Source organism: Carcharodon carcharias, chromosome 7 (assembly GCF_017639515.1).
Source record: "Carcharodon carcharias isolate sCarCar2 chromosome 7, sCarCar2.pri, whole genome shotgun sequence".
NCBI lineage: Eukaryota > Metazoa > Chordata > Chondrichthyes > Lamniformes > Lamnidae > Carcharodon > Carcharodon carcharias.
Window position 1 is genome coordinate 83552601 of NC_054473.1, and position 23614 is coordinate 83576214.

At 43.5% G+C, this 23614-nt stretch overlaps 2 protein-coding genes across 2 annotated transcripts in view; both read right to left on the reverse strand.

Moving 5' to 3' along the window:
* LOC121280368 (testis-expressed protein 264 homolog) overlaps nt 1–23614 on the reverse strand; it is a 391323-nt gene that overhangs the window by 311365 nt on the left and 56344 nt on the right. Inside the window, exon 2 of the mRNA XM_041192306.1 lies at nt 13118–13339. Within this exon, the coding sequence (XP_041048240.1) occupies nt 13118–13339 (222 nt within the window). The remainder of the gene's footprint in view (nt 1–13117; nt 13340–23614) is intronic.
* LOC121280369 (cytochrome c oxidase subunit 7B, mitochondrial-like) lies at nt 2374–2610 on the reverse strand. The gene has a single exon (XM_041192307.1). The coding sequence runs from the start codon at nt 2608–2610 to the stop codon at nt 2374–2376; it is 237 nt and encodes a 78-aa protein (XP_041048241.1).

Genomic DNA, 23614 nt, shown 5'->3' on the forward strand with positions numbered 1-23614 from the left:
TCTTGGAAATGTTCACTTGCTTTAACATTTTCTTTAATACTTGCTTTGCAGCCCCCTCATGAAGATGAGTAAATATATTGCAGAGTCATACATTTAGCTGATAATATGATGGTTATTTCTGTTTAATTTAGGTCAATCTTATATCCTGTATCTATATTTACTATCACACTTCAGCTATTTACAACATAATAGTTTAAAAAATGTATCAAATTAATTCAGTGTCTTCCAAAGTGCTACCAGTTTGTCAACTTACAACTTAAGAGATTTTGAAAACTATGACTGGGATGGTAAAAATTAGGGTTTATTTTTTCTTTGTTTGTTTCTTCTCGCTGACAATGAAACAATGCAAGGATTCTCGCAATTTCTCCCGAACAACTTGGCTGAGTTCATCGAAGCTTACTCTTGCAGTAGTGTGTCAGAAAGGGGCAGCTCAAGCACCGGCACTAATTGAGCCTGACATTCAAACTCAGGAATCCTAACTGGCAGTCTTGTGTTGTTATGCCGCTAATTGGAAATTAATATCAACTGTCATGTTTTGTGATCTTGGGCTATTCTTCCCCACAGCAAGAGTCCGGGAAAAGCAATTAATTTTAAATGTTGCATTTTAAAGCAAAATGTACTCAAAAGCATCCAGACAGTGGGTTGAAAAATGCAAATAATAAAATAAGTTTTTATTCCCCCCACCACCCCCCCATTGATTGTAAATAAGAAGCAATTTATTAGCCTGTCTAAATAAAACACCTCATACCCAGTGTGTTTGGGAAAAAAAAATGATCCATTCTGGTTGGCACAGTCCGTCAAATTCAGCAAACTCAGTTTGAATTGTGAAACAAAGTTGTGATGGCAACCTTTAGCAAGGCTCAAAAGGATGATGCAGGAATTTACTTTGTGGGTGCATGCGTGGCCTTATAGATGGAGATGATCACAGGTAAAATAAGGATAGAGAGCTTATAGTCGTATACTCTACTTAGGCAGTTCCTTGGGTTCAAGGATGAGTTGCTACCGCTTCAGTTCGATGGGTAAAGTCCAATGCACATTCTGCAGATTTGCCCATATGCAGGCAGGGCAGATGGTGCATGAAGGGTCTGTCAGATAAGGTGTCAGGAGGTTTGTGAGCTCTCTCCAATGCCTTGACTTCACCTATGCATGCTTCCGACAAAGTCTCTCGTTGGGTTCAGTGTCTTCCCAAGTAAATTTTCCCAATTTGGTTGGTCACAAGCCAAGGACCCCCATGAGCCAGCTGGGATATTTGATCTCTTCATGCGATGCTTTGAAGACATCCCTAATGGGTTCCCACTATCCTCCTGAGAGTTTCCTGCCACAACCAAATTCTGGGTAGGACAGTTGCTTCGGGAGTCTAGTGTCAGGAATACAAATGACATGTCCCATCCAGCGGAGCTGGTTTTGAGTGATTAGTGCCTTGATGCGGGTCAAGTTGGTTTGGGAGAGGTCGCTGCTGTTGGACCACCTTTCTTGCCACCTGATTTGGAGGCACCGAAGATGGTACCTCTCCAGTGCTTTGAAGTGCCTGCTGTAGATTGTCCAAGTCTCTGAAATATATAGGAGTACAGGGATCACTGCTGCCCTGTGAATCATGACCTTAATCATGGGTTTGAGATCTTGGCCGTCAAATACACCTTTCCTTAGTCAGCCAAAGGCTAACACATTGGGGGCAATGATGGATGTTGTCCTCTATGAGTGGTCAAGATATGGAAAATGGCCCACATTTTCAAGGATTGCGCAAATGATTTTAATTGACGGGGAGGTGTTTTGCTGTGGGAGCTGGTTGGAAGAGAACTTTAGTCTCCTAGGTGTTTATTCTCATATGCTTCGGAGAAGGAGCTGACAATGACCTGGAGTTCAGTTTCTGAATGAGAGCACACACAAATGTCACCTGCATACTGAGGCTCTGTGACTGAGTTTGGAGTAATTATGGTTTTGGATTGAAGGCGGTGTAGGTTGAACATTTCCCTGTCTTTTTTTAAAATTCTTTCATGGGATGTGGGTGTTGCTCCAGCATTTATTGTCCACCCCTAATTAACCTTGAGAAGGTGGTGGTGAGTGTCAATGTATCAGTAATTACATTTTTTTTTTAAGTAACACCTTTTTTTATTGCCAAACATTAGTGAGATGTTTTACAAAAAAGTTAAAACATAGGAAAGAGGCTTTCAAAGGTTTCAAAATCCAACACAAAGACAGCACTTCTCCTTGTGAAAATTAAGAATTGTTTTTTTAAAGTTTCTATAACTCATTAATTTACTATGAGACCCAATATACAGAGGTAATCAGTATGGTAAAAGTCATGAGCCTTGAAGCAAATTTGCAATCCAGCCCATCTGTACTCAATTTCTTGCCAACACTTGATCCATTCCTCTAGTCTTCCCTCCAATTTTGAGGGGTGATCTTACCAATGGGAGACACGTTCCATGTGAGCCCAGCCTGCATCACAACACTCTTGACTGCAACACAGAATGCTAATCCTCCCACAAGGATAGCATTTCCATACTTGTCATGAAAGTCAGGACCAGTTTTGTGGTGAGCTTGTCTTGTTACAATTTGACGAATGTTCCGACCGGACAGAGAAAGCAGGCTCTTGGTCAAAGGCACCATCTCCACCGCGTGTGACTGGCAATTACATTGTTAAGAAAACTGCTTGTTAAAACAGGTGATGAGTACAGCTGTTACACCCAGTGGTGCAAGGGATTAGGAGAGTCTGCTGCACTGCAGATCCGTCTTGAGAATAAACCAGCTTGACGTATAAGACTAGCTTGGACTCATTCTTGCACGACAAGCACTTACTGTGAGTAACAGTGAGCTTGAACTGCTACAGTCCATGTGGTGTAAGTGCACCCACAGTGCTGCTAGGAAAGGAGTTCCAGGATTTTGACCCAGTGACAGTGAAGGAACAACAATAATAGCTCTAGTTCAGAATAGTGTGTGGCTTAAAGGGAACTTGCAGGTGATCGTGTTTCCAAGCTTCTGCTGCCTTTGTCCTTTCTGTTCTGTAGATTATCACCGTGGCTGTGGGCGATTTGCTGGAGGTGAGGTGCAGTATTACAATGAGGAAAATGGAGAAGAGAGTTAGTGCAATGACACAGCCTTGTCTGACCCCAGTCTTCGCTGAGATAGGGTCTGTGATGGTTTCATTAGTAAGGATCATGGTCTGCACGTCATCGTAGAATAGGCGAAGGATGGTGACAAATTTCTGAGGGCAACTAAATTTGAGGACGATACGCCACAGACCTTCACCATTGACAGAGTCAAAGGCTTTGTGAGATCAAAAAAGGCCATGTACAGTGGTTGGTGCTGTTCCTTGCATTTGCTGTCCGGTGAAGATCGTGTCTGTGATGCCTCTCGATGGGTAAAATCTAAAACTGTGGCTCTGGGAGGAGATCCTCAGCTACTGGGAGGAGTTGATTGAGGAGGATCCTTGCAATGATCTTTCCTGTGGCAAATGGTAGGGGAACTCCTTTGTAGTTTCCACAGTCACCATTGGGTTAAGGATGCCACACAATGGATTAATGCAGTTGTGGAGTTTAGTGTTAAAAGGCAAGGCTAAGGTTTTCTGGGCAACCTGTACTCCGCAGAATGTGGAGTTAGGGAGATCAGCAAAGGGAACACGAAAAATCCCTGTAAAGCAAGAGTGTATTTAAAGTGATTCTACTATGAATTTGCATATTCATTTTTCCCTCTGTATGCATCTTCATTATTTAAAAATAGAAAGGCAGCAGCACTCAAAGTGCAACCACGTTCAGTGTTAATTAACTTGCAGTCCCTAATGGGACAAGAGGCACCTAGAGAAGCAGGAACAGAAAACATTAGGATGCACAAAGTTAACCGTTTCAAGTCATTTTCTATGAACTTAGCCAATAGAAAGCAATGCTGCTATGAGCTACTTCCAATCTTTCCACTTCAGGGCTCTCGCTTATGCCTCATTGATAGTAAGATCCATCCATCCATGTTGTCTTCCCATCTTATTCTGTGTTTACCCATGGCCTCTTCCATGTTGGTGACAGTTTGGTAGCTAGTGCTCTGACAAGGTCAGACTCCGGTTGCACATGAGGTGTCCATACCCAGATGAGTTAGTAACGATCAACCAACAAGGACGGGTTTGGTTGATGTGTCAGGGCAAAATCTGATTCAAGATTATTTTCAGAGCATAATCATTTAGTCTTGTGCGAAGTGAGCTAGAATTAAATGCATCAATTTGCTGATCTGGTGCTAACTCAGATTTCTGAGCCTATTTAAACATGGATATTATTAACGCATAATGGAGCCAATCTTTGAGATGGTGACTTAGGAACATAGAAAATAGGAGGAGTAGGTCATTCGGCCCTTCGAGCCTGCTTCGACATTCAATATGATCATGACTGATTCTCTATCTTAATGCCATACTCCCACTCTCTCCATAACTCTGAACAGCTTTAGAGTCCAGAAATCTATTTCCTTCTTAAATATACTCAGTGACTTGGTCTCCACAGCCTTCTATGGTAGAGAATTCCACAGGTTCATCACCCTCCGAGTGAAGAAGTTTCTCCTCATCTCAGTCCTAAATGGTCTATCTCGTATCCCAAGACTGTGACCCACTGTTCTAGACCCCCAAGCCAGAGGAAACATTATCTCTGCATCCAGTCTGTCAAAATGTAATACGTTTCAATGAGATACCCTCTCATTTTTCTAAACTCCTTGAATACAGACCTAGTCGGCCCAACCTCTCCTTATACAACAATTCTGCCATCTCAGGAATCAGTCTGGTGAACCTTCACTGCACTCCCTCTATGGCACCTTTCTTACAATACTCCATGTGTGGTCTCAATAAGGCCCTGTACAGCTGCAGTAAAGCATCTTGTTCTCAAGTCCTCTCGCAATGAAGGCCAACATACCATTTGTCTTCTTAACTGCTTGCTGCACCTGCTTGCTTGCTTTCAGTGATTGGTGTACAAGGACACCCAGGTCCCTTTGTAACTCTTTCGAGTACAAACACGTTTTCCATCTGTTTATACAGATGAGGTTACATTGTTTCATAGTTTTGCCATTGTGAGATTTGAACTCTTGATAATCTTTTAAATGAAAACCAAATCAACAAAATTGGGATAAATCAGGCACAGCCCCTAATTCAGGTCAGCTGTAAAACCAAGAACAAAGTTTAAAGGAAACTTACAAACTTTAAATCAAAATGTGATTAAAGGGGTCAACAAAACACCCCAGTCCCTGCGGTGCCCACCGAGCACGGAAGGCCTCGAGAGTGCCAGCAGACACCGCGTGCTCCTTCTCCAGGGACATCCGGCAGCGAACGTAGCCGCGGAAGAGGGACAAACAATCGGGCGGGACTCCCCCGTCGATCGCCCGCTGCCTGGACCTGTTAATGGCCAACTTGGCCAGGCCCAGGAGCAGGTTCACGAGGAGGTCCTCCTCCTTCCCGACCCCCTTCCGCACCGGGTGCCCATAGATCAGGAGCGTGGGGCTGAAGTGCAAACAAAACATCAATAAAAGGTTTTTCAAATAACTAAAAAGGGAGTGCAGCCTACAACACCCCATGTATACATGGTCCACGGACTCCACAAGACCGCAAAAAGGGCATGTGTCCTGAGAGTCCGTGAACCTATGCATCCTCTTATTATAAGGGACTGCTGCATGCAACACCCTCCAACCCAGGTCCCCGATAGAAAGGGGGAGGACACCTCCGTAGAGGGCCTCCCATCGAGGGCCTCCGCCGCCGGACGGCAACAAGGCACGCCAGGGCGTGTCCGGTCGACGGACAAGGGCGAGAAAATGGAAGGTGTGCAGCAGCAGTCCGTACAAAAAGCCCCTCTTTGCCGTGCCAAAAGGCACAGAGGGCATGTCCCCGAGGTGGCTCATATTGCGGGGCACCAGCGCCCGAGGGAGGGTTCGGGACTTGGGGCCAATGTGGAATTCCGTCCGAACAGGGGAACGCTCAGACGGAAGAACACCGCGCACCTGGGCCGCCTCAAGACCCAAAATAACGTCGGGTCCGAGCACGACCGTTCTCAGGTCTTGGATGGCATCGGCTGCGACCTGGACACTCACAGACGCGCGTCGCGCCAACTCCTGCGGGTGCATCCAGCCCAGTCCTCCGCCACCCAGCACATCCCCGATCCTGGTCACCCCTGCGGCCACAGCCCTCCTCTCCGCCAACCACTGAAAAGGACGGAGGGGCGGATTCCTGAGCAGCGGCTCTCTGACGATAGCCGCTACTCCTGACGGGGGAGAGCTGCGTCGCGAGGCGACCACTTTCCAGACTTTGATCAGGTCCTGGTAAAAGACGGGCAACGCCTGCAAGGAGCCACCGAGGCCCAGCTGTTCTATAAACAGGAGCTGCACGTCATAATTCAGGCCGTGCACCTGACGGAGGAAATACGTCATCAGGGCACACCATCTAGGAGGAGGCTCGACGTAGAGGTATCGCTGCAGGGTCTGAAGGCGGAAAGTCGCCACCTGTGTGCGTAGGCACACTAGCGCCTGACCACCCTCCCTAAGCGGGAGACTCAGAACCTCGGCAGCGACCCAGTGCAATCTTTTGTCCCAGAAGAAGTCGACTAACAATCTCTGGATTCTTGTGACAAAGTCCGGGGGAGGGGTCAAAGTGACCAGCCGATACCACAACATGGCGGCGATCAGCTGGTTTATGACCAGAACTCGACCTCGGTAAGATAGCACTCGGAGCAGTCCTGTCCAGCGCCGCAGGCGAGCGGTGACTTTCGTCTCCAGTTCCTGCCAGTTTGCCGGCCAGGATTCCTCAGCGGGGCAGAGATGGACCCCCAGGTAGAGGAGGCTGGTCCTGCTCCAGGTGAAAGGCCTGAGCTCCTCGGGTAGGGGATCCATCTGCCACTGACCGACCAGGAGTCCAGAACATTTACCCCAGTTGATCCTGGCAGAAGAAGCGGCAGAGTAGACCTCCTGGCACTCGCGCATCCTCCGCAGGTCAGCCGGGTCACTAAACATAAGAAGCACGTCATCGGCGTAAGCCGAAAGGACCACCCCGATGCCCGGCCCGCGCAGAACCAATCCCGACAACCTCCTCCGCAAGAGGCGCAGGAAAGGCTCCACGCAGATAGAATACAACTGGCCAGACAGGGGGCAGCCCTGACGTACCCCTCTCCCAAAGCGAAGGGGCGCCGTCAGGGACCCGTTAACCTTCACTAGACACTCCGCGGCGGTGTACAGAAGTCGGATCCGGGCGACAAAATGTGTCCCGAACCCGAAAGCTCGCAGAGTTCCGAGTAAGTATTAAATTATGGCCAGTGATCCTGCAATTTCCATCTGTTTCAGATGAAGTTACATTGTTTCATAGTTTGCCATTGTGAGATTTGAACTCTTGATCTTGGGGTTACAAGCGCAGTACCATAACCACTTCAAGGAGGTAGGCATTAACCACTTGGCTATTTAGGCCAAGCTCAGGTCCCTTTGTAGATCAGCATTTCCCAATCTATCACCAATTAAATAATACTCTGCCATTGTGTTTTTCCTACTGAAGTGGATAGCTTCACACTTATCCACATTATACTGCATCTGCCACATAGTTGCCCACTCACTCAATTTCTCTAAATCACCTTGAAGCCTCTTAACATCCTCCTCACCACTCATATTCCCACCAAGTTTCGTGTCGTCAGCAAACTTTGAAATATTACATTTGGTTCCCATAACCAAATCATTAATATATATGTGAATAGCTGGGGCCCAAGCACTGACCCCTGCAGTAGCCCACTAGTCACTCCAAAAATGACCCATTTATTCCTTCTCTCTGTTTATCGCCTGCTATCCAATTCTCAATCCATGCCAATATATTACCCCAATCCCATGTGCTTTAATTTTGCACATTAACCTCTTACATGGTAACCTCTTACAAAAACTTTCTGAAAATCCAAATACACCACATCCACTGGTTCTCCCTTATTTATTCTGCTAGTTATATCCTCAAAAAATTGGTTTAATTGCTCTGCCATTTCCTTGTTCTTTATTATAAATTCTGCCGTTTCGGACTGTAAGGGACCTACATTTATCTGCACTAATCTTTTCCTTGTACTGGATCTCCATATATAGGATAGAGAATTACCTGCAAAGTTCACAGCTGAAATGCACCTTTGTACAGATTTGGACTTCAATTCCAACATAGTGGCCTTGGCTACAATTGTGGACACCCTCACATAAGCCCTACAAATTTTGGACCATGATGCATCTCGATGGAGTAGCATCTTTAGGATGCAATATTATTCCAGCAAATTATTCTAGCAACCTTTCTAACAGATCCAGCCAAGATAGTAAAAACAATGACATTATTCATCTTACTTGAGTAGCATGCATTCCCCAATGGGGACTATTGTCCTAACTGCCATGGGTGCATTCCACTTGCAAATTTCACAATTAACTATCCCTTTTAAGATAAAAGTAACTCTAAAAAGCAGTGGTACACCAGAGTAAATTCTAAAATGTTGATTATATTTCAGTTACTTGCAATCAATCTCCACTATCACTCAATTTTATTTGGGTTGTTCATCCCAACATGGAGATGGAGCAGATGAGATTACCAGATTGATACCAGGAATGAGAGATTTTACTGTATGTCACTGCATATAACATATAAAATGGCCCATTATTTTGGTGCCAAAAATCATGTTTTTGCACATGCTCTGTCTATAAGTCAATGCCCCTTTTCACACGAAGTGCAATAGCCACATTAGTAGTCAGCCTCAATTTTTCACACCAGAAATGCATGTTTTGCTTACCTTATAATGTGAGATGACGCATAGAATCAAACAGGCAGTAAAAACTGTGTTATGAAGAAGATGCGTGGGAATTTAAGATACACTTACACCGCGCATGACATGGCGAGTGACAAACAGAAATGGATCCTCTAGCAAGAAGAATTAAGTGTGAAGCTACTTTCAAGCTAAAAGATGTAAATTTGCTAACTTGTCAAATAACTGTGCTGCAGCGAGGCAAGTCGGTGTTTGTGAAGAACTGATGCAAGAATGGAAGGAAGAGGAATCTGCCCTGAAGACGATGTCCAAGACCAAATGCGCCATCAGAACAGGGAACAGCCACTGGCCTGATCTTGAGAAGTATGTATAGGAATGGGTCCTCGAAAATCGTCAGAATAGTTGCATCGTCACCAGAACAGGACATGAGAAGACAAGGTTCACGGTGGTACTAGCCCACATGGCTGACGGACCAAAATTAAAGCCTACAGTAATTTTCAAACTTAAAACCAGGCTGAACATCAAGTTTCTGCAACAGCTGTTGTGCATGTCCATGACAACAGTTGGATGGAGTGAAGTTGTGGATCGATAATATGTGGAATAGGTGCCCCACATAAAGAATGCAGTTTATTAGTGTGGGGCATGTTCAGATGCTATACAACTGATAAGATCAAGAGGTGCCTGCAAAGAAATAACACCCACATTGCAGTTATATCTGGGGAACTAACCTCTGTATTTCAACCTTTGGAAATGTGTCTCAACAAGCCATTCAAGGATCACGTTTGTACCAAATGGAATAGGTGGATGGTTGATGGAGAAAAAAGCCTTCTCAAAGAGTGCAGGGATGTACCACTTGATGTTTTGTGTGGTTTCATTATCAAATCATGGGATGCTATTAACACACAAATTATCATCAGATTGTTCAAAAAGAGCCAAATATCCTATTCAACGGATGGAGAGGAAGATTTTTTTTTTTGCAAAGGGAATGATTCTGAAAGGGAAAACACCAAATCTGATCCAGAGTGAGATCCTTATGATGATGCCATAATCAAAGTGACTCAGAATGAATTCGATGAATTCTGCTTCGGATACCAAAGACAATGAATTTGACTGTTTAAAACACTAATTGTGGTTTAAGGTAACTTTGTACACTTAATTAATTCAATAAACATGCCACATTAATTTAATATGAACTACTGGTGGATTTTTTGAAATAACATTTCAAATTGATGACCTCCCACACCAGCAATTTGCATTTTATACTCCGTGTATAAATAAAACACCGGTTTTGGAAGTTTCAAAGGTCAACTTATACAGCATTATCTATGGTAGTTAACTGAAGACTGGAGAAGTTGGGATTGTTCTCCTTAGAGCAGAGAAGGTTAAAGGGAGATTCAAAATTGCAGGGGATTTTGATAGTTTCTCCCTATCTACACTGTTTCCACCAGCAGTAGGGTAGGTAATCAGAGGACACAGATTGAAGATAATGGCAAAAACATCCAGAGAGGAGATGAGCGTTTTTTTTAAAAATCAACTAATTATGATGATTTGCAATTCACTGCCTGAAGGGTACTGGAAACAGGTTCAATAATAACTTTCAACAACTGGAAATATACTTCAAAAGTAGAAATTTGCAGGGCTATAGGGAAAGAACAGGGAAGTTGGATTAATTGAATAGTTCTTTCAAGAGACAGCACAGGCACAATGGGCCAGATGACCTCCTTCTGTGCTCTATTATCTCAGAGATCACAAGATGATTTTCTAGACTAGACAACAAATCTAAGCAGTATTTCTAAATACACAGTCCTTGAACAAGGAGTTGACAATGAGCTGATAATCCTCCATTGCAGCCCATTTGAAAAGAAACTGAGCTAAGCTGTAACCAACATGGAGGAATATGATTTTTGATCAAATAAAATAGGAAAAGGAAAACAGGATGGGAGAAGAGCCATGCATAGCTTTTCCAAACACGTACTGTATCTTTGTAACACAATGACAGGTTTTGGCATGAATTATATTAGTGCATCAGGTATTTGGCAGACAAGTGTAAAAAGATTTGCAAAAACTCTTTCATGGCAACACTGCCTCATTTCACACTCACAATTCCACGGGATCCTCACAAAAGCCAAAGACCCCCAACTGCAAGCTTCATACTTAGAAGCTGAACAAAATTCTGCCAGCTTCTTGTAAGAGCAGGCAGCGCTAGAATGTGATTTTTGGAGCTTGATCACATAGCTACCACAAATCCTGATAATTAAACACATTTCTGTTAGTGGGTCACAGTAATGAAAGCCAATAGGGCAGACTACAGGCGTTATGTACGGTACAACAGACAATCTAACTGCATGCTCTCCAGCTAAAACTGTTAATTAGACAAACTTGCAGCACAGTTCCCATTTCAGAGATCAGAAACTGGCTTTCCTGACCATCTGTCACAATAAACCATGAATTTTATTCCCCACTAAATATTTCAATCGCTCCCATTGCCACTGGATTTAAATGAAGACACTTTGTACAGTGTAAGGTTTGTTTCTAGTGGGAAAAGAGGAAATGGTTTCTCCACCCACCCCACCCCCATCACCACCTAGGTATCTTAGCATATATTCCTCTCTTTTTTTGTCCCATAACATACTACATTATGTCTCAGTGACATTCTTCACAACCGTAAGGTAAGTAAGTGGCAATATTGCATCTGGAAGCTTGGAGACCACCTCTAGAGGTCTTCACTCACCAAGCCCATAGCAGGAACAGTACAGAAAAGTAAATGTTGCCTGCCACCAGCTGACCATTTTTACTGCCAAGGACAGGCTCAGCTATATCATATGACTTATAAATTCACAGTTAAAGTCCCATAAAGTCCCTTAGACTGAGGATAATGGTGACATTTAGCCGGTAAGTAGAACTTCAAAGTAATTTCACAAGAAACCACATTTGTCCTCAATTCAAATAAGGGATATTTACCTAAAATCAACCTGTACTGAAAAGTTGCAGATAACAAGTAGATGTAGCATCACTGCATAACAAAAAGAGACTGATTCAAGATGGGTCCCAGGATTGCAGCTCCTTTGCTCCTCTATCCTTGGTCATCCATTGCCCTTTTTCTCCCAGCCTCCTGTTTTGTAGGTGCGGTTTAGCTGTATCATGAAGTTACTTGCTAGTTTAGCTGCTCAGCCAATTGTTCATTGCCTACCCCTATCATGCCTGCACTTTGTTTTACTCAGCGATCACTGGAATGCTGCTCAAATTTGGCTTCCAAATTCCTAGGCTTCTTTGGATGTCAAGACTACTCTTTCACGCCAAGACTCAGTTGCCTATGTAACTGGAGTTTTCCCATGTGCCTTTGTGGATCCACCCCAATTCTGAGCCCATCACTCCTAATTCCACTTTGTTTTCCACCCACTTTTTCTCTTTACCTCTCCTAAACCCCTCCCTTTTGTCACCATGCATCCTTTCATTTCTCCCCTCTCAGAGATGCTGCCTCCCCAATTGCCTACCTGATTCTTGAACATTACACAATTTTCCTACTGTCCTGCTAAAATCCCAGGCTTGACTCCTTCTTAGATAAGCCTGCAGCCATTCTCTGTGCCTCTGTTGGCATTCTCCAAAGCACCCATTCATCGCCACTCTTAACTGCCCCATGTTACTCTCTCGAAATCTGATAATGCTCTGCTAAGCCCACCATGACTTCCTCACATCGCACACAGCAATTGGTCATAGAAATTTTCCTGCATATATAGAATGAAGGATCTTAAGTGAAGGAATATGCAGCCACTGAACTTCAGCTTACATACTAACCCACACACACGCACACAGAAAACTATTCAATCCATCTATCATTCCCTACAAGGCAATTACTAAAAATTGAAATTACCAGATTTTTTTTCCAATTATGGGATATCTTTAAATAGAAATCACAAGGCACTCCAACAATAATCAACGCTATATTGTACAGAAATTAGAAACAGCAATTACACACAAACACAACAAATATAATTTCAGCTCCTTGTGGTTCTGAAATCAGTTAATATAATCCAATTAATATAATCAGCATCAGTGGCACCTTTGAGCATTACAATCAGATACAATAACAGACTATACTATCCAAAGATGCTCTGCAGTGCTTTTCACTGGAGTAGCCACAAGTGTGGATACTGCTGTATCCCAAAGTGTCTGTGATCCTGGTGCCTGTGCTGTCAGAAGGCTGAAAATTAGCAGTACCATTACTTGTATCGATATTGGAAATTTTCAAGGCTTTCAGCTTCAGTGTCACAGAGAGCCAATTGCAAGGCTTAAAACTGTGGTGTTGGCATTACCAAATACAGGACATGAATTACGGGTCATGCCAAGAAAATGAGGAATTGCTAAACTTCCACTAACTGACTCAATGAGATAGTTCCTACCTTGATGTAATTATTCAGGACTGGGTACACCCTGTACATCGCTATGAGCAGTGAGAGAAAGGTCGTGAAAGGGAAAGTTGTCATAACAACGTGTGTGACCTCTGGGAAGGAGATTATCTTGAAGCCGAATTTCTCAAAGAGTTTGATCAGCTCTTCAGATGGTTTCTCATCACCCTCACTTAGGATGCTGCCTGCTACATACCGTAGCTTCTCTTCGGATTCCTATAATCATAAAAGGAGTTCAAGTTAACTTAGATCTACTCACATACAAATGAGTGGAAAATTCCATATAATGCCAGTAACATTACACATAAAATACCACTGATACAAGTATTAAGGTTACACCATTGTACCATTGCTATACAATTAAGGCTTAATTTTGCACTATCCTTAAATTTACAATTCCCCCTCTCCACACCAGAAAATACTAGATAAAGTCTAGTATTTGGCAGCATCAGGAGAAACAACTTTTAAGAACAAGAGTTATAGAGAAACAGAGTTAACATTTGATGAAAGGTCACAACCTGAAACATTAACTCTGTTTTTCTCTCTCCTGTTATGGATAGGAGAGAGAGAACCTGAATTCTTTATAATATGTACATACATACATTCAGTAAGAGAAATAGAAATGAGGAAGATTTACAACTATGGGTAACAACAATAAAAGAACCGCTGAAATTAATATTAGTTCATGTGATTTCCAAAGTCCGAGAAATTAAAGTCCAGAGGGTGTTTCCTTCGTGGCAGAGTTCAGTCCAAATGAGTTTCTGGTGGAGACAACAACACGAGAGTCCTTGAAATGAATGATGACATGGCATGATGGAGTTTCTGTGCTTAGACCACTTGGCAGGCAATGATCAGTGACTTTTGAAAATCAAACAGGCTTCAAGGAGTTGAGAGGTGGTAACTGGCTGCTTGCTCAGCTGCGCTGCTGCCGTCCTTTTCAGTTGGTGTTAAAACGGCAGTGTCAGGATTTGTCAGTTCTCAAAAGAAGAGAGATTTCATAATGGTCACTCGAGTCATGTAACCTCCTTTCTCCACAATGACGTCAAAGGGATGTTTATCTATTATCTGGAATTGGCTTTTGGTCGCAGGACTGATAACATCCTAGCCATTAGTTTTTGAAAGAGTTATCATCCATATTGAGATTCTTGTGTCAGGAAGCCATTGTCTAGGCAGGCCCCCTGATTCTGCTAGAGGGGTAAGGTTATCAAGATGCAAATGATATCCATTTTCTCCTCAATGGTCCTCTTTTGAAATGGACTGGGGCAGTCCCAGGTGTGAGATGAGTCTGTTAATTCTGCAGGAAAAACAAGTTTCGATCTGCAAGTCCCCTGGTTTTGTGATTATAACATCCTTACAATTGTGTGTGAGATTCCATGATGTTGATTCTTTTGTTCTTGTAACTCCTGTTGGTAGTTTCCAGGAGAAAGGGCCAATCCTGTGGTCATGTGACTTTTAGCAGCCATCTTTTGGTTCAGCAGAAACTCAATTTTTAAAAATAGCAAAAAACAATAGTTTTGATATATACAGTTTGGATTTAATTTCATGTCTTATTGACCTAACACTCCACAGATGCTTTCAGATCTGCTAAGTGTTTCCAGCATTTTCTGTTTTTTTTTTATTTTAAAACAAATACTGATATCTTGCAACATTCACACATGCTAGCTATTCCCTCAAGGTTGCCAATTCATTGCACGGTTCATTCTGAATAAGAAAATACTAACAAAACTGCCTCAAATTGCCCATAACAGTGCATTCTTTGTCCAAAAATAGATAAAGAAATAAAATAGTAAAGCCACATTGAAAAAATTTACTTATTAGCTGTCTTTCCAATGCTTCCAGCAGGATAAGTCATTGCAAATGGTATGGGCAAGGTTGTTGGTTTAGTACCTCAAGTGGACATTTTCATTTCACCCTGTTCTTAAACCTGCAATTCCTCCTTTCCTATGGCAATGCTAATATCTGGGGTGGATTTTCTCACAGAGGGCGAGAAACGGAAGGCAGATTCATTTCCTGGTTGCGGATTTACCATCATCCACTGCTGCCCCCACCCAACCCGACCCTGATGGGGAGCTGAAGCTCCTTGTAATTTTCGTGGAGGCAACCTGTCACCTGAGCTGGGGATGGGCTTGCCCTGACCAGGAAACCCGAAATAGAGATGGGTTAGTTGAAACGTGGGCCCTGTTGTGACTCACTTCAGCAGCCTATTCTGTGGATACCGTTTGTACATTAAGGTTTTAGCACAAAAACTGACAAAAGTTAAAGCTTTCCACATTTTGGAGTATAGCAGGAAGTCTGGAACACAGAATAGGGTAGGCTGGTGACAAGCTCTTCAAATTAATTGAATTTTTGCATAATGGGATAGGACCCCTTCAAACTGCATCTTCTCACATTAGCTTTCAGCCAATCGATTGCCCCCATTGAGCTGGTTTGCAGCAGGCAGAAGCTGAAGGCCATCCACCTCCATGAAAGTTACAACGGTGAATAAGACAAGCTCCTAGTGAGCTCCTTAACCAATAGAACTGGCCTCATGATTGATGTAGACAAGTTCACTGGCCTACCTTGCCCCCACTCTCATGAATATCACATGGTAGCATACTAGCACTGTTATGTCTCCTGATTGCCATAAGTTAGAAATAATCACACTTAGACTCAAAATGCAAGTGTATTTCCTTCAGCTCTGCATGTGACTGGTGACTGCAGTGCAGCAGTAATCTGTAGCACCACAGATGTACATTCTCACAATTACTCTTTATGGTTAATATAACAATATAACAGGCATGCAGCCTGTCGGTGCCATTCTTTTGGTCGCCCATTTCCGTTCTGATCAATCTGGCCAGTAAAAATCCAGGTGTTTTAATAAATCTTGTTTCTATTAGCGACAGCACTTGATTGCATTTCATTACCAATGTTAAGTATGTATAAGGAGCCCAATGCACCTGCGCATAGCAGACAGTACCCACGTATAACCCAAAATCACACTGGTTTCCTGTTAGAACTATTTGTTAACACTTTTGTGAAATTAGTAACATCTAGAAGCAGTGTGGTACATTTCCACAGGTATTTTGATGGTCCACTTGTTATAGAAATCAGTGGAAAAGAAAATTCCACAGTTTCCATAACAAACGGCCAGGCTGCAAAATCAATTTCACCCGGCTGGAAAGTTGAAAATCTACCCCAGCTCCTCAAGTGTAAAGGTAGCACTTACTAAAAGCAACAGGAATAGACAGCACACAACGTCTAACATTTAGTCCTCCAGCAGACACCATGAGACCCCTGAGTTCACCCACCATTTTAGCCAGTTACAGCAAACATGGATACGTCCTTTGAGTGAGTATAAACAAGGTTGGTTATGGTCATTGGCTACTTTAAGTTGTACATGAGCATGTTACAGGCCAATCTCACATGACAGCTAACCTTCAACAATGTTTATATTTTGTTCTGGTAGCAGTTTAAAACTCAACCAGGGCTGACTGTGCCACAGTCTTACACATACGTCATATGACTTTCACACATCAACGATTTTACAGAATATGAAGTACACAACAGTCTGACATGCATTATGAAGAATTTTGGCATTTGATTCCCCAGTTATCTACCTTCACAAATCAACTATGAAGTCAATAGACTTGGATATTTTTACTTATGTCAAAAAAGACTTTAATATCCATTGTGGTTCCAGTAGCTTGTTTTGGAAAACATATCTAAAACCTCAATCACAAATTATAATAAATTACAGTTCAATAGGAATCATTTCTCTTTTTAGTTACAACAATTAAGGGAGGAATCAAACCATCAGAAGGTTCTGTTGAAAGGGGAAATAGGAATGCTTTCAACAGGATTCTTTGAAAAGAACTGGAATCTTGCTTTCAAATCTCCTCCCATACCCCTTACATCAACAAAAGAGGGATTTAGTTAATATTTTGTGTAATATATCGGTTTAAAATCTGTATACGGTGGCATAATGGAGGATGTTACGAAGTGATTTCTAGGAGTTAGAGTCTCCTCTTTGGGGCCTTGTATGGGCAAGGTCCCAATGTGTATCAGATGGGGAGGGAGTAAGGACCCAGGCAGTGGCAAGGAGGTCTGGCAGCAGACAATCCTTTCAGATAGGTGGCTGTGTTTTGGTGAGAAGCAGCTGTCTACCTTTGATGACCACCCCACTCCCATCCCTGGAGAGCGAATGTATGGACGAGGCATTTCTGAGTCCCCATCACAGGCCAAAGGTTGCCTACGTGTTGTGGCAGTCTTTGTGGGAAAACTAACAGTGTCCCTCCTCCTTCCTGCAGGAGAAACAAGCACACAACAACAAGGAATAGGGCAAGACTGGTGGAGACATCCCGCACATTGATGCTCTGACCCCAGCAGTGGCGGAGGACCTCAAACTGGTTGGGTTGCAGGGCGAACGCACAACTGCTGATGACAAAATAGGAGTGTTAATCCAAGACTGAGTGCAGGAGCACAAGGGTGCATCTGGATTACACATTAGGCATAGTGCTCGTGTGTCCACCATGCAGAGCTCCACATCAGGCATGTTAGGGATAAGAAGATGTGAAGCCCTTAAACTCCAAAAGTTTCTGTTCCCTCATGCAGGCCTTGGTGTTCCCGAAGGACGCTCAGCTGCAGAGGCCAGGGGCATCTGTTCACCTCAGAAGAGGAGGAGGGATCCTCAGAAGGAACACTGTCATATCATTCCACTGCACCTTCCGCCAGCACAGATGCTCTCACGTCAGTGTGTATGCAAATACAGGGTCACAAGCAGATGCAGCTCCAGGCAGTTGGAGGAGGGAGGAAGGCCAAGCCCATGCTAAGCCCCAGGCTGATAACATATCTCTGGAGTTATACCTAGCCTAAAGGAAGATGGCTGTAGCTGTTGGAGATCAAGCGTCTCAGTCCCAGGACATCATTGCAGGAGTTCCTCAGGGTACTGTCCTCGGCCAAACCAGCTTCAGCTGCTTCATCTTCTTTCCATCATAAGGTCAGAAGTGGGGATGTTCGCTGATGATTGCACAACGTTCAGCACCATTCATGGCTCCTCAGATACTGAAGCAGTCCATGTCCATATACAGCAAGACCTGGACAATATCCAGTCTTGGACTGGGAAGTGGCAAGTAACATCCACGCCACACAAGTGTCAGGCAATGACCATCTCCAAAAGAGAGAATCTAACCATTTCCCCTTTATATTCAATGGCATTACCATCACTGAATTCCCCACTATCAACATCCAGGGGGTTATCATTGACCAGAAACTGAACTGGACTAGCCATATAAATACTGTGGCTATAAGAGCAGGTCAGAGGCTAGGAATCCTGTAACTCACCTCCTGACCCCCCAAAGCCTGACCACCCACCTGCAAAGGACAATTCAGGAGTGTGATGGAATACTCAATTGTATTTGCTAACTGACACCTGTCGTAAGCACACTTTTTCTTCTTTAGCTTCATTTCTATCTCCCTTGTCATCCAGGGAACTCTGGATTTGTTTGTCCTACCCTTCCTTTTGAGGGAACAAAGCTTGACTGTGCCCAAACCTCTCCTCTTTGAAGGTAGCCCATTGTTAAGCTACTGTTATTCCTGCCAACCTTTGGTTCCAGTATATCCAGCCCAGCTCCGTTCTCGCCCCATTGAAGTCCGCTCTTTGTCAGTTGATTATTCTTACTCTGGATTGACCAATGTCATTATCCACCATCATCCTAAACCTTATGATATAATGTTCACTGTCCCCTAATTGTTCCCCTGCTGTCGCTTGATCTACCTGGCCCACCTCATTCCCAAGAACCAGGTCTAGCAGTGCCTTTCTTGTTGGACTGGACACATACAGCTGAACACAATCTAGTAACGCTTGTCCCTCAATGCCCCTTACATTATCACAACTTTTAATAAATTCCCAAAATAATCTCCATTAAGGCAACAGCAACTCATTGGCTTAACCAAACACCAGGCAAAGCATTTTCACCTTACGAATTCAAAATGAGGTTTCCTCACTTTGGTTCCTTGCAGACACAGTGGTAAACTTACAGGCTTTGATCTTACATTGCCTCTGCTCTACACACTCAAAACTGCTGAAGTTGTACCTACCACCACTGATTAAATTCAAATTCTCATTGTCTCACCAGCCTCTTTGAACTTCACCTTTCATAGTACCAATTTTATTAGTAATATAAACTGATTGCTTGGTAGCTGCTAGATAGGCATCAGTTTTCACCTCACTTCTTGAATGCTCTATTCAAAAAATGCAAATGCACGCTATCTCTCTTACATATCAAACCAGTACACATCAAATCGCCCAGGCTAGCTGGCTTTAATCCAATGAAGACACACACACAGACTAAAACTCATATTTTAAAAGAAAAATATTTCCCAAAATATTATATACATTAATAGCTTCATGACATCATCTCTGGAGTTCAGCTCTTTTGTTCATGTTTGAACCAAGGCTGTAATGAGGTCAGGAGCTGAGTGGCGCTAGCGGAACCCAAACTGAGCATCAGCAAACAGGTTATTGCTAAGCAAATGCTGCTTGATGGCACTGTTGATGACCCCTTCCATCACTTTACTGATGATTGAAAATAGACTGATTGGACCGTAATTGGCCGGGTTGGATTTGTCCTGCTTTTTGTGCGCAGGATATACCCGGTCAATTTTCCACATAGCCAGGTAGATTCCGGTGTTGTAGCTGTACTTCAACAGCTTGGCTAAGAGCGTGGCAAGTTCTGGAGCACAAGCCTTCAGTACTATTGCTGGAATATTGTCAGGACCCATAGCCTATGCACTATCCAGTGCCTTCAGCCGTTTCTTTATATCACCTGGAGTGAATCGAATTGGCTGAAGACTGGCATCTGTGATGCTGGGGACCTCTGGAGGAGGCCGAGTTGAATCATCCACTTGGCACTTCTGGCTGAAGATTTTTGCAAATGCTTCAGCCTTATCTTGTGCACTGCTGTGCTGGGCTCCCCCATCATTGAGGATGGGGATATTTGTGGAGCTGCCTCCTCCAGTGAGTTGTTTAATTCATGACTGGATGTGGCAGGGCTGCAGAGCTTAGATCTGACCTGTTGGTTGTGGGATCGCTTAGCCCTGTCTATTGTATGCTATTCCCACTGTTTGGCACACAAGTAGTCCTGTGTTGTAGCTTCACCAGGTTGACACCTCTCTTTTAGGTATGCCTGATGTTGCTCCTGGCATGCCCTCCCACACTCTTCATTGAAGCAGGGTTGATCCCCTGGCTTGATGGTAATGGTAGAGAGGTGGATATGCCGGACCATGAGGTTACAGATCGTGTTCGAGTACAATTTTGCTGCTGCTGATACCCCACAAAGCTTCATGGATGCCCAGTCTTGAGTTGCTTGATCTGTTTGAAATCTATTCCACTTAGCATGCGGTGATGCCACACAACACAATGGAGGGTATCCTCAATCTGAAGGCGGGACTTCATCTCCACAAGGACTGCGTGGTGATCACTCCTACCGATACTGTCATGACAGATGCATCTGCGGCAGGCAGGTTCGTGAGGGTGAGGTCAAGTATGCTTTTCCCTCTTGCTGGTTCCCTCACCACCTGCCACAGACTCAGCCTAGCAGCTATGCCCTTTAGAACTCGGCTACTGCAGTCTGCCGAGCCACTCTTGGTGATGGACATTGAAGTCCCCCATCCAGAGTACATTCTGCGCCCTTGCCACCCTCAGTGCTTCCTCCAAGTAGTTTTCAACATGGAGGAGCATTGATTCATCAGTTGAGGGGAGACAGTACATGGCAATCATGTTTGGCCTGATGCCATGAGGCTTCATGTAGCCCGGGGTCAATGTTGACGACTCCCATAGCAATTCCCTCCCGACTGTATACCACTGAACCTCAACCTCTGCTGGGTCTGTCCTCCAGTGGGACAGGACATACCCAGGGATGGTGATGGTGGAGTCTGGGATATTATCTGTAAGGTATAATTCCGTGAGGATAACTATGTCAGGCTGCTGCTTGACTAGTCTGTGAGACAGCTCTCCCAATTTTGGTACAAGCCCCAAATGCTAGTAAGGAGGACTTTGCAGGGTCGCAGGGCTGAGATTGCCATTGTTATTTCCAGTGCCTGGGTTGATGCCAGGTGGTCTGTCCTGTTTCATTTAGCAGTTTGATAAACTGAGTAGCTTGCTCAGCCATTTCAGAGGGTATTTACGAGTCAACCACATTACTGTGGGTCTGGAGTCACGTGTAGGCCAAACCAGGTAAGGACAGCAGATTTCCTTCCCTAAAGGACATTAGTGAGCCAGATGGGTTTTTACGACAATTGTTTCATGGTCATCATTAAACTTTTAATTCCAGATTTTTATTGAATTCAAATTCCATCATCTGCCATGGCGGGATTCAAACCCAGGTCCCCAGAGCATTACCCTGGGGGTAATTACCCTGGGCTCTGGATTACTAGTCCAGCGACAATACCACTATGCCATCGCCTCTCCATTCAACCTATTTATATCCATTCAGCTATTTGTCCCCTTGATTCCTTTTTGCTACTTTCTCTGCGAGTTAATTTGGAAAAAGTTGAAATTCCTCATGATTATTCTTCAATGCTAGCCATTCAGCTTGGAGATTTGGCTACATTTTTATTTTTCTAATTTCCTTCCACTATATGTTAGTCTATGCTATACACTTACTAGGATGATGAAACTGTTATCTTTTAAATCAATCCATATGGATTCTATATCTAGCTTATTGCATCTGCTGCCATTGTTATCTTTAGTACAAATAGTCTAGTAAATGTAAATGAAACACCTTTATTCAAGAAATGAGGGAGACAGAAGGCCGGAAATTACTGGCCAGTTAGCCTATCATCTGTCATAGGGAAAATGCTAGAATCCATTATTGAGGTGGTAATAGCAGGACATTTAGAAAATCATAATACAATCAGGCAGAGTAACAAGGTTTTGTGAAAGGGATATAGTGTTTAACCAAGTTATTAAATTTCTTCAAGGAAGTGACAAGCAATGTGGATAAAGGGGAACCTGCAGATGTGGTGTGCTTAGATTTCAAAAAGGCATTCGATAAGGCGCAATATTAAAGATTACTACTCAAAATAAGAGCTCATGGTATAGGGGGTAATAAATTAGCATGGATAGAGGGCTAATTAGCTAACAGGAAGCAGAGAGTAGGGGTAGATGGGTCATTTTTGGTTTGGCAAGCTGTAACAAGTGGAGTACCAAAGGGATGAGCATTGGGGCTTCAACTATCTGCGATCTATATCAATAACTTGGGTGAAAGGACTGAATGTATGGTAGCTAAATTTGCTGATGACACAAAGGTAGGTAGGAAAGTAGTTGTCTAGAGGACATAAAGAGTTTACAAAGGGATAAAGTGGGTGGGCAAAAATTTGGCAGATGGTGCATAATGTGGGTAAATGTGAACTTGTCCACTTTGGCAGGGGTATTAGAAAAGCAGCATACTGACTAGGTTGCTCTACAGAGAGAGAACATAGACACAATGATCCAAATGGCCGCATTCTGTGCCTTAAGTGACTCTATGACTCCTTGATACCACACTTGATCAAATGCTCTCTTAATGTCAAAGGCACACAATCCCATCTCACCTTAGGCATTCAGCTCTTCTCTCCACATTTGGACCAAGGCTGTATTGAGGTCTGAAGTCAAGTGGTCAAGCACAACCCAAACTGAGCATTGGTCAGCAGGTTATTGGTAAGTAAATGCAGTTTCCTATATGAAGTGGAGTCAATCAAATTGGCTAAAGACCGGCTTTTTAAAAAATTTGGTCCTGGGATGAGGCCATCGCTGACAAAGCTGACATTTATAGTCCAAGCCTATTTATGATGGGTGTGCAGGAGAAGACCGAGATGGATCATCCACTCAGCACTCTTTTATGCTCTATAACTAGCTGGTTTCTGGCCATTCATGTTGTCTTTATTCCTTCCCTTAGTTTGTATTTTACTCCTGTTTTCTTGGCTGTCATTGTTGCTAGTTTTCTGTAAGTTCTAGTTATTCCCTCCCCTACATGTTATTAGTTTTCAGCATTATTTACAACCCCTGTTACCCTTTCCACTGAAACATTGGTCCTACTCAAATGCAGTCCATTCCCAATGGTACATGTCCTTCCTGTCCCTGTACTAGTGCCTGTGTCCTCTGAAATGGAACCACTCCTTTAGCAGTCCAATTACTTTTTTGATCTATTGGTTCGCATGTTATTTCAGCCTGTTTTTCAATTTCGCTCATAACTCCTGATACTCTTAGCAGGTCCTGTTCTTTAATCTCCCCTGTATCATTGGTTCTGTAATAGAACACAATAATTGAAATACCCCTCACTTTCCAGATCCTTTCCCAGGTAGTTTGAGATGTCACTTCCCACGGCACCTGGTAAGCAACATGCCCTTCGGGATTCTCTCTGACTGCCAAGAATACCATCTATCTCCCTACTGACTGAATCCCCTATAACTAAAAAATTTCTACTCCGCACCTCCATTGTACAGTCACTTGATCCATAATGCTTTGGTTGGCAT